This window comes from Spodoptera frugiperda, chromosome 15, assembly GCF_023101765.2.
Source record: "Spodoptera frugiperda isolate SF20-4 chromosome 15, AGI-APGP_CSIRO_Sfru_2.0, whole genome shotgun sequence".
Taxonomy (NCBI): domain Eukaryota; kingdom Metazoa; phylum Arthropoda; class Insecta; order Lepidoptera; family Noctuidae; genus Spodoptera; species Spodoptera frugiperda.
Genome location: NC_064226.1, coordinates 14,675,699 through 14,688,185, shown reverse-complemented (window position 1 = coordinate 14,688,185; position 12,487 = coordinate 14,675,699). Strand labels below are relative to the sequence as shown.

Genomic DNA, 12,487 nt, shown 5'->3' with positions numbered 1-12,487 from the left:
GAAATGTCATTTTATAATACGACACTGAACTGAACTGAAGGTCTGAAAAAAATCCGATTTTTTTGGCAAAAAATATTAATTAAGTAGTTTATTTTGTATTTGTGGTTAAGATGAAGGCTTTGGTAGTGATTCTGATAATCATGCTGTGTTGGGCCGCGGAAGGGTCTGATAGAAGTGAGCGATCGAATGAAGTGGAACCTCGAGGGAAGGCGAAATACGCTTTAATTAGTGAGTATTGTTAATTTATTATTATCACACTAATATTATAAATGTGAAAGTTTGTTAGTTTGGATGTTTGTCCGTCAATTACGATGAAACTACTGAACGGATTCTGATATAATTTAGGATACAGATAGTGTGAGAGAATACTTTTTAATGTATTGTGACAGGGTAATTTGTTAATTTTAGAATAACTTTTAGAGCTAGGTTTGTACTGAATAGTTCAGTAATTGTGCGATTATTTTCAATATTGTTTTATATTGTGCACTTTAGAAGCTAATAGTTTATTTAGAAATGGTATATAGAGAATTTAGATCGTAATATTCTAATGTGTATTATAACATGAAGTTTTACGAGGCGACCCTTCGTTTTCTTTAAACATTTTACTCTCACATACAACACTAGGTACGTTTAAATACAAATGATTTTTTCCTTATATTGTGTACAAAAAGAAGGAGATACATATGCTGATTACTTCTTTTCTCAAATGACTAAAGCAGGCAAACAATAATACTTTGTACTCAACTCGCACAATAGACATCTTGATAAAAACTTTTAGGGAATGGCAAAAAGGTTTCGCATTCTTTCAAACTCCTTGGGACTTGAGTATCTCTTCTAGAAGTAAATAGATTGTTTAAGTTTACCTATTTGTGTTTTCTTTTGTTATTACTGTTTACGATAGTGATTATTTACTAAGTACCCTAATTAATGTTGTCTTATTGCTATCTTAAGTCCTCATTACTCTACTTAAACGTAAACACAAAATGGTGAGAAATAATAGTAGTATTGTGTAACATAGTTGTAGGAAAATCTTTGTTTATACAAAATCTAGGTAACATTAATTAAGTGTTTTAGTTTTGGGGATCTTCTATAGGATTCTGGAGAAAGTCCTAGTGTTATCGATTATGTAATAATATTAGCTGAGGTATATACTACAAATAACTTACAAGATGTTATGTTACGTTATCTAGGTATAGTGTTATAATGACAGTACTTACCTATGTTTTGCATTTAGCGTTGGTTCATATACGTGTGATAATTTTGCTAACCACATTTTCCCGATCGCGAAAGTTTTACATCCGCATTGAGATTACGTCAGTACTTATCTGAACATAACAATATGAATTCTCCAAAACGGAATGAAGCGGCATGGGATTACAAATAGTGCAGAAAAATATTTAATAAGTATTTAGGATTAGGATTTAAAATCAATTAACTACTAACTGAACTACTATTCTCGATAACTCGATACATGCGGAACAATCACGGCATAACCAATTCCCAGTATTCCATTTATAAAAGAAAAACATAACATAGAAAATCTTACAAATATCAAAAACTAAGAAATTTCAACAAGGACCTGATTGCTGATTCCACCAGCATTCAATGTCGGTTTATACAGCAAATTAAAGTAGAAGTCTGGACCGGGGATTTAAATCTGAATCGAGAACAAATTGGAAACTTCCAACGAAGCTGGGGCCTCGGCGAGATTTTAAGATTTTTTAAAAAACAGTCTCGTATTGCTCCTTGGGATGAGAAGTTTAATATTAAGGAAGAAATAAGACGGTTAAGAGTAAAGTTCTGATCAAATATTTGTCGAAGAAAATACATTGTAGATGGATATGTTTAGTCGACGTCGCGAGCGCTGACTTCAAATGAGGTTTTGCTTTAATCCGAATGCAATTTAGAATATACGCCCTTAGGGCGGCTTGCGCATCGTCGCTAAATACAGTTTAAGAGTGACGTAAACGCATTTAGTCTACTAATTACATTTAGCGTCTTGCACAACAAAAATTTAGGCACTAATCACGTTTAACGAACTGTCAAAGTTAAATACCCAAAGATGGCTATTTAGCTTCGCTAAATACGTTTAGTACCAATCGCGCGTCATCATATTTATGTAGGTTATAGACATTTTACTATTATTTTATAAAAGATTGTAAAGAGGTCGGTAAGAAGTTTGTAAGATGGATTTGTGGGAATTGTATTCTGACGAGGATGAGAAGATTATAGAATATATTAATAGACCGAGGGAATTGTTTGAGAGAGCAGACTTATTTGGAATGTATTCGGACCACAAATTCTTCAGGTTTCGTCTAACGAAAGAAACCACTATATTTTTGTTACAACAAATAGCCCTACATTTAAAAACCAGCAACAAGTAAGGAAATGTACTTTTATTAATGGATATGGACTGCCTCGTTGGCCGAGTGGTTGCAAGTGCGACTCCCGGGTCGAGCAAAGTATTACTGGGCTTTTTCGGTTTTTCGAAAGTTTCTCAGTAGTAGCACGGAGTCTGGACATGTGCCCGGTATAAGGCAATAGGCTCACCACACATTATATGGGACTTACAACATAAATTGTGAAAATTGGGTGTAAACATAATGTGTGGCTTAAAGGCGTGACGATATGTATGTATTAATGGATATTCAATAAATAGTAATAAATAAAAACTAGCAACAAGTAAGGAAATGTACTTTTATTAATGGATATTCAATAAATAATAGCTATTTTGACCTAGTCATTTTGCTTTTCACTCTGTTTTATTTGGTCAGTCTTTTTGCACTCAATAATATGGGTGTATGGTTCCATCGCTGCAAGCAGTATTATCAGTTCTTCTTTTGTAAAATTAGGCCCCCGGGCCCTAGAAGAAACACTTTTTTGCCATGGTAATTATGACTCAACTAAAATAATTATTAATCAATAAAAAATACCACGAGAACAATTCACAAATCACAACAGCACAATGTGTGACAGCTCAGTTGACTTGATGTGTCAGTTGAAAGTTCGTCGGTCCATATTACGCATTTTTGTTTTAAGAAATGCAACAATTTTGCTCTAAGTCAAATCTACAACGCACGAAAGTGTAAAAAGGAACGCAAGAAACTGCATTACCGACTCTCTAAATACGATTAGTTAAATTACCATCCATACGGACATGAGCAAGAGATTTTTAATTGTATTTAGGTTAAACATATTTAGCAAGATAAACACATTTAACTAAATTCTGTTTAGACCAAATGTTGCGCAAGCCGCCCTAAAATGTTATACATATTGACATACTTTCTTAGTTTTATTTGTGTTCTTCTAAAGAAGTTGTCATATTTTTCTCTTGATATTAGTTTTCCTTTATCAAATGGCTTAGTAGAAGAAAGTTTACTCACTTTCTGTGTGTGATTAATATATCTTATATGCAAGAGATATAGTATTTTCAACTATTTTTTTATGAGCAATATGCAACATATCAGCTAATAGTATTCATAACCTTTAAAAAATTATTCTGAACACCAAAACCGAAACTATACCAAAGTATTTCTCTTTGTTGCAGCCAACCTCGCGATCCTATTGGCTGCGAAAGTTGGACTGTATAAACTGGTTCTGGCCATAGCCCTGACGGTAGCTAGTTTGAAGATACTCCTTATTATGGTCTGGGCTACAGTCATATACACGCGTGTGCCGGACCCTTACTTGCATTATAAGAACACGGAGCCGTTTCCTCACTACCACGATAAGTTCAGTCATCATAGGGAAGGGTATCAGACCCTGGATCTCATTGCTGACTTTATTCAAAAGCGTCAGAGGTGGTATTAGGTGTGTAAATGTGTTTAGATTGATATCTCTATTACATATGTCATGTCGATTGTAATAAATCTGATGGTTAGGTCTAATATGTGGATAGATAGGTTAGTTATTGGATTAGGTTCGTCTAAAAACTAGTACAGTATGCTCGATTATGAATATCATAAATATCATTAATTCCTTTTTGGCGAAACTTTAGATTGTTGATGTAAGAGTGTTTTAAATATTTCTACGTACTTATGTCATGACATTATAAACCACATGGATCCTCGATCAATCTAACTGATATATTTTCTTCAAGACTTTGACGAGAAACTCCACTAGTTTCAACCCATGCTAGAGACTCATATTAGTAAGCTGATAACATAATACTCAATTTAGTATGTCTCACAAAAGTAATTATACAGTAATTTGTGCAAAATTCAATTTTGTTTTAGTTTTAATAAGAATTACATTTCATAACATTATGTTTCTCTTTGTTCACAGTACACTTCTTCTACGTGGTAGCAACGAAGCTGATCGTTCTTAAAATAGTCTACGGAGCCCTATTCTTCGTCCTACTGTCAAAAGGATGGCACTTCCTTCTTTGGTTCATACACTACCTAAAGAAACAGAAACATGAGCATTACGAGTACATCGAAGACCATCATGAATACATCGTAGACCCTCATTTCGAGCACAGTTATGGCCATCATGGCCATCCATATGGCCATCATGACCATCCATATGGTCATTTTGACCATGATGACTCCAGTTATGGTAGTTCGGATTATCAACCTTATGGCTACGATAAAAAAAGCGATTATAAAAGAACGAGGATATATGATGCGGATGGATCATATGCTGTTAAAGGACAATAAATAAATAAATATAGCTAGCTAATCTACATTTACACTAATTAATAAAATTGGAGTGTCTGTTTGTAATTTGGAAATAACCACTTTTTACTACATGCATTTTGTCTGTCTGTTTGTTCTGGCTAATCTCTGAAATGGCTAGACCGATTATGATGGGACTATTTTTGGTAGATAAGTGAAAATCCCGTCAAAAATTCTGTCAGAAGTCATTAATTCTACGCAGACGTAGCCGCGGGCAACAGCTAGTGTCGGGTAAAGTGGTAGAATCATAGATAGATTGTTTTTTTCTAAGAGTTTGGAAATTACTTTTAATTTACAACTTAATTTATTTATTTATTTGTAAATAGTAAAGTTTAAGTCAAAATTAGTGATAAGGGTAGTTCTTCAGAGACAAAATTTTCGATGTCTTTGGGAATATTTTTGAAACCAACTAACAAAACGGCATGTAATATTTTTTTTAGTATAGTTTAGCTATATCAGTTACTAGGACAAACAATATTTTTTAAATAATTGCAGTCTAGGTACAAAATATTTTTTTTAAAGCTTGTTCTTCTGATTCATATGGTGTGTCCGTTTGCCATTTTCCGGAACAAAGTAGTCGATTTCGCATTTTCCCTTTGATACTTCAATATAAATTATAATTACATCGAAAGGAGATGAGTTGTCCTCTTCAAAAAAAATATGCAGTCGTTATAACTATGTTAGTATGATTATAAATAAATAAATAAGAAGTGTCCGGCGTATAATACTGATTAATATGGCGTAAGCTACGAATGACCATACTTTGTCGGATATTAATAATGAGAGTCTGGCTTCCTGTGCGGAGGGAAACCAGGCGTACAACGGACAAGCTAGGAGGCGGACATGCGGCTGGTTGGCTTAGATCCAGGTGTTACTAAGGTAAATATCTGATTCATCTGTGTTTGGTTTACATGGCATCCTGATTACAATGCCTATTTTATAAAATTTACTTTACAGTTTTAAAACTTCAACCTATGTTTCGTGTGAAGCTTTTTGGTTATACATTCGTGTAGAAAAATGATAAGAATGAAGTCTGTATATACGATGAGTTATGCATGATTGTAAGCAAAATCCTGATTCATCTGTGCCTGATTCGTATGGTCAAAACCGCATATGAATTATAAAATAATGCTCTTGTTGCGTTGTACATTTTTTTACTAGTCTTATTTTTAAATTAACTTAGCTATAAATGTTATAGCTACAATTTAAAAACTTTTTTTTGAGGAATGTAATTAATATGAGTCTGAAATTGCTAATCCGCCCTGAGCAAGCGTGATGATGAATACTCGTGACTTCTCTGTGCGAAAGTACTCGAAAATGGTATGCTAACAATTAAAATAAATACAGAGCTCATTTACATACAATTTTCAATTGTTCAACAGATTCATCTGTAACAATTTCTGATTCATCTGGGCAGAAAATATTCAAACGTCGATATCACGAAAACTATTTTTTTAAAACGAGTCCCTCATTCGAATATACGTTATTTGGTATAACTATTTTCATATGAACACGTGTTACAGATCTTAAAGTGGAATTAAATTTTGGCCATATGAATCAGTCGAATAATCAAATTTCGAAGAACTACCCATAAGTTTTTAAGTCAAGTTTTAATTTTAGTGCCATTATGTGACATGTAAATAGCGTCTTAGTTTTAAGTTATTTATTTAAATATATTTATTACAAGAAAAGTTAAAGTTTCGTTATTTTTTATTAATAGATTTTTTATAAAGATGACATTAAAAGTGTCACACTGTCTAATACGAGACATAAAGCGACAATAGTTAGACATCAATTGGCTGTTTGAAAGTCATATGCCTACAAGTGGGGTTCTGTCTACGTGGTATGCAAAGGGACAACTAAATTGTTCACTACCTTTATCTACTACGTTTAGGTACCTAAATACTACAATCCTGTGTACTCCAAATTCTAGTAAAGCTAGATCAACAAGTTCTAGGAAATACAAAACCCACATCACATTCCTCGCTCCTAAGTCCCAGACCAAATAGTGTACCTAACCTAGGTACATAGTGTCTATAGAGCTAATGTTAATACCTAAACCTATTAGTTCAGATTACACAAGTTTCTTATGCCTATTAAAGTCTGGAGAGGCAATCAATCTATCAAATATTTCATGTACATTTCAGGGCTGACACGTTGGTGAAATTGTGAATTAAATGGATGAAAGAGTACTATTTTGTCAGATATTTTGCCTCGTTGGGCAAGTTGTCGTAAGTACACCTGTTGGGTATGCGGTCTCAGGTTTATTTTCTAGGTGGGGCACTGAGAATTTTTATAAAGTGCGTACCTATTAAGTATAATTATATTATCTTAGTAAGTATCAGTAAGTGTTTAACTTAGTGATAAGGTCACTTTAAACTGTTTAAGGGGGAAAATCATTCAATATCTTCTTCCATCTAGGGTGAGGCAAGAGAGTATGTTAAACTCTTACTGATTATAAACCATGCCGTTCCTACTCCTGCTCTTATAGCCGGAGTCCCGGTAACCGGTAGTCCATACCAACAAGACGGAGCTTGGAATTATGATGTGTGTGTGATATATATCGCAATAGGATAGCTGCTGAAATGTTTTGAGTCGACACAACGAAACTAATAATTGATAGATATCAGGAAACTTCTAATTTGCTTTCATACATAGATAAGTTTCGAAAATACCGCTCCAGACTTAGATTCGATTAAATTAACAACCTTATAATTTCACAGCTCGGATTCAACGAATGTCAACAAAATAGTTACAAGTTAATTTTCAAGACAACGGATTTGATAAGAAACTAATACATGCACACATCCTGTGGTTTCCCTCATAAAATACAAAGTTTACAATACTTAGAACACAGAGAAAACTAATTAGTTACACCGATTTCCTTTCACACGAAGTCAGTACGTAGTCTAGAATGTAATCTAAATTGTGAAAGCTTAGGGAAAGCCTTGAAAGTAACTTTCTTTGTTATGTTATGAAATATATCGTCACGCCTTTGATCCCCGAAGAAGTAGGCAGAGGTGCACATTACGGCACGTAATGCCACTGTACACCCACTTTTCACTAATCATGTTATAAGTCCCATGTAATAGGGGGTGAGCCTATTGCCATATACTGGACACAATTCCAGACCCCGTGTTACTACTGAGAAATTTTTGAAAAGCCGAAGAATGACCAGCTATATTTTGCCCGTCGCACTTGCGACCACTCGACAAGCGAGGCAGTCTATTATGAAATGTGTGTATGTAATATTATGAAAGGCCATGATATAACGTTTATCGACACTATATTTCTTGTAAGTTTCTTTTATAGACAAGGAATTATGAAAACTTATAATGAAAATGACAGGTGCAAAAGAAAGCGATCTAGTAAAATACTTATGACTAAAATGTCTTAATATTTTTAGTTATTTCTACTATTTAGAATATCAGAATGAAGTTAGCAAACACGAATTTATTTTGAAGTAGATAAAACCAGTGTATTGCTCAATAGATGGCGTTAATGTAGTGTGAGGTCCTTTTTGTGGAATAGAGAGTGTTCTGGTGTCAAAACATTGGTGAATCCTTGTTAGACAATAACAATGATAAAAGTCTTCAAATAGTAGAATATTCCAGAACAAACACGTACAAAGTATGTAGGTACCAGCCCTAGTATATTTCCATATCCGCTGGGATAGGGGAGTGGTTGATGGGTCGCAAGGGCATCTAAATTTGGAGCCTGCGCCGTAATGGAACGGTGCCGGCGGGCTTGTCATTATCCTGCTCTCGTAATCATCAGTGTCGTCTCGCTAGACGTTCTAGACATTTCTAGACTAACATTTTGGTACTCAATTAATTATTGAGCTTGCTTTAGATACGTCGTTGTAGATAGATAAGGCTTATATAAATGGGAATCATTGCATAACCCGTCTTGTCGATTAGAATTTAATCGTAAAACATAATACTATTTTACCCGACTTTTAATTGTTAATACGATTTACGTCATACTAAACTTCCTAGTTTTTAGAAATAAATCGCAATCGATTTTATTCTCAACCAAACATACAGGTTGTTGTTAAAATCTAACGTTCCAAAATTACGCAGCAAACAATAAAAATACATTGTGCACCGACTTTAAACAACGGCTTTTATGGCCAGCATGTCGACAGCTCCAGTGCCGAATGATCGCCACTCGTCGACAATTCATTTTTACAACTGCGCTCGATTGTACACGATTATGTTGTTTGGGAAGTTAAATGGCGACGATGTGTTCAAGTTCCATTGTTAACGACTGTACGCTACAATTTAACGAGTTTGTTAAAGTTTTGTTGGTGTATCGTGTTCGGGGTTATGGGCTTATCTCTTATCTTATGGGGTAACAACTTTTAATCCAATTTCGTAATTTATTTGGTATTTGCACAGTTTTGCAGCTGTTTGTTCTAAGCTTGGAACCACATCCTGTACATTAGTGGTTTGTTTTGTAGGAGTATAAAATTATTTTAACTATGTTTTACCCTTTTATGATGCTTGTAAGTTAGTATATGGAGCATGTGTGTGAATAAAATTACTTATTAAGCTGTAATTACAAACGTTTCGCCCAATCGCAAGAAACATAAAAATGTATGGTACTACAACATTTTTTTTTATGGAATAGGTGGCAAACGAGCTAAGGAGTGAGCTGATGGTAAGCGATCAGCGCCGCCCATGGACACCCGCAACACCAGAAGAGTCACAGGTGCGTTGCCGGCTTTTTAAAAAGGAGTATGCTCTTTTTTATTTTTTATTAATATTTGCTTTGTAACGACATTGTCAGATAATAATTATCTAAAAGGCCCTTAATATTGTAACAAGACTATAATGCCGTAGCTATCTGCATACATTGCAGTGTAACAGCACACAGGACGTGCCTCCAAGCGCCTGACTGCGTAATTGAATCGGAATTGCGAAGCCTGCCCTACAGGCGTCCGAGTATTTCATCAGGCGTCCACTCTAATGTGAGTGATTTATTTGGCAGTGTGAGCCTGTTCTCCGCCATCATCTATATGCAAATATATTTTGAAAGGGTTAGTAATGTTTTCATGAAGGGATACAAGGATGTAATAGGACAAAAATAGTACACAATCAGAAGAAGTTCTGTCGCTAAATACTATGGCTAGCAAACTTTGGATGACCCGGAGCTGCGGACTACCCCGGAGCTGCGGACTACCTAGCGGGTTTACCGGGGCTCCGGCTCGAAAAGCAGGAGAAGGAACGGGGTGGTTTTTAGTCAGTAAGAGTCTGACACTCCCTCTCGCCTCGCCCAAGGCGAGAAAAGTCATTGGATGATTTCCCCTCTCAAAAAAAAAAAAAAACTTTGGACGATGGTTTTGTATTTGTTTTGTACATTCACACTATACTTCACGTTCTCGGGTACCGTACAGTACCTTTTAGTAGTATCGGTAAGATCGGGTTTCTTTCGGTCTTAAAGTTTGGGAAAAGAAAACCCAAATTTTATTCATATTTAATGTAATTATAACTTAAGAAAATTACTCCTTAATATATAAAATACTAAATTTAATAAAATAAAACTAAACACAACATAAAACTTATTTTTAGAATCAAATTAATTAAATGAAGTCAAGTAAAATGGAGTTAAAATCAGTGATATTTAACTTGTAAAGAATATAATATTTAAGTAATAAGTAACTTATAGCAAAGTAAATTAAATAGTACACGATTAAATTAGTTAATTTATAATTTATATTATTCATATAAAAAACTGTAAGTTCATTCGATCAAAAGTCTGTCAATTTAATCAGTTTTCTCTTAAAAGACCTACTTGATTAAAATTATCTCAATATTATTAAGTTTTGAATAATATTTCTGACTTTGTTAGAATACATTTTTAGCTTTATTAGTTGAAAAAACATGGTTTTAAAGTTCAAAATCTATTGATTAATATAACTTTGCTCTTAGTATTCAACGAAAATATGAATGCAAGAGTCACACAAATTTAACTAAAACATTTTCTACATCAAATATTGCCTGTTTGGGATCAGATTTGCAATCGCAAATCCCGATTACCCTAGTATTTTTTTATGGATAGTTATTTTAAAGTTAAGGTTATTTACTTTTTCTCTTTTGACTAAATATTAGTTTACATTGTTCTCACATAGTTGAAGCAATCGAAATGTATTATGAACCTGATTGAAAAAGAGTAGCCTATGGAGTTTCTTGCTTGTTCTTCTCCATAGGAACACACTTTGGAACGAGCCTTCACTAGAGCACTGACCGACAGACAGACATCTATCTATCTATACATCTATACATATAATAAAATCGTAGAAAAGTGCTGTCTGTACATTGAAAATAAAAATAAAAAAAATAGCAGGGGTTATTGTTATGTCGATGTCGAACCCAAAAATGTAATTAACTTTTTTTTTGTCTGTTTGTCTGTTTGTCTGTTTGTCTGTTCGTCTGTGCGCGCTAATCTCAGAAACGGCTGATCCGAGTTGGATGCGGTTTTCACGAATATATTGTGGGATGCTTAAATTTACATTTAGTGTTTGTTTCATGTCAATCGGTTCATAAATAAAAAAGTTATGTCAAATTAAAGAATCACGTCGAACATTCTATGCTTATACCATTAATCTCCGCAACTATTTGACGGATTTGGTTGAAATTTGGTACAGATATAGTTTAGAACCTTAGAAAGGACATAGATATATTTTTATTTCAAAAATCAAAAAATAAAAATAAGAAATAAATTATTTATAAATAATTCTATGTCGATCGTTACACGACTTCGGTTCATGTTATTGTTTTAATTTATCGAAAAAAAGTAAATAAATAGTAAAAAGGTATGAAAAAAATAATATCAATATAATAAAACATTTAGTACAAAGAAAATGCTCTAACGGAGTATAGATAATTCTATGTCGATCGTTACACGACTTCGGTTCATGTTATTGTTTTAATTCATCGAAAAAAGTAAATAAATAGTAAAAAGGTATGAAAAAAATAATATCAATATAATTAAACTTTTAGTACAAAGAAAATGCCCGAACGGAGTATAAATAAATAATCCAAGTTGTCTTTATCCTCGATAGATGGCGTTGGGATCGAAATAGATCGCGCTATGGTTTCGTTACATTCATTTGGTTGGGTATCGGCCGAGCGCTTCGGTACTATCTAGAAAAAGTGTATTATCAGTCGTATGATTATTTGTCTGTAGTGGTCCTGCTGTTTCGTATATTCTAAATTGGTTTCGTTGTATTTGTCAATTAATAAGTTTATTTGTTGGGTTTTCCTGGTTTTTGGTTAAACTATTTAACGTAGGTTTAGTTTGATATCGATTATTAGTAGTTACTGTAGTTAGTTTTTTAATAAAATTGTAAGTCTAATTTATTAATTAATTAGATAGATTAGATTTAAGTCGTTTCTTTTAAATTATTTAGTTTAAGCTTGGTTATTATAGCATAGAGGATAGGTTGTAATATAATTTCTTTTTTAATTGTTATAAATTCGTAATTCGTAGCTTTCTTTAGTTTTAAGTTAGTTTTCATCAAGTTCGGAAAGATTATAATATTTCTTTAGTTTAAGTCCGTTTTTAAACAATTTTTTCAATGCCCTAAGTGAGTATACATATATTAAATTCAAACGCAGAGCTCATTATGTTGATTTTTGAAGAGTTCCCTGGAATATCTTCTACGTCTCATTTTTGAAGAGATTCCGCGAGATCGGGAACTATGTGGTTAAAACCAAAAATTTGCCGGAAGTCACTATTCCACGCGAACGAAGTCGCGGGCAAAAGCTAGTTTTTAATATTATTATATTTGCTTTGACGTTCAAAAG

At 33.6% G+C, this 12,487-nt stretch overlaps 1 protein-coding gene across 2 annotated transcripts; it reads left to right on the top strand.

The window, feature by feature from the left end:
* LOC118277813 (uncharacterized) lies at window positions 1–6,352 on the top strand. 2 transcript variants are annotated; one of them, XR_007706005.1, is made up of 3 exons: window positions 68–228; window positions 3,548–3,810; window positions 4,285–4,433. XR_007706005.1 is itself a non-coding variant. In XM_050698741.1 (2 exons), exons 1-2 carry the CDS (start codon window positions 111–113, stop codon window positions 4,656–4,658), a joined length of 492 nt encoding a protein of 163 aa, XP_050554698.1. In that variant the 5' UTR covers window positions 1–110; the 3' UTR covers window positions 4,659–6,352. The 2 variants fall into 2 exon arrangements, 1 of the variants encoding a protein (XP_050554698.1); XM_050698741.1 differs by lacking the exon at window positions 3,548–3,810 and having other exon boundaries at window positions 1–228; window positions 4,285–6,352.
* Window positions 6,353–12,487: the final 6,135 nt, after the last annotated feature.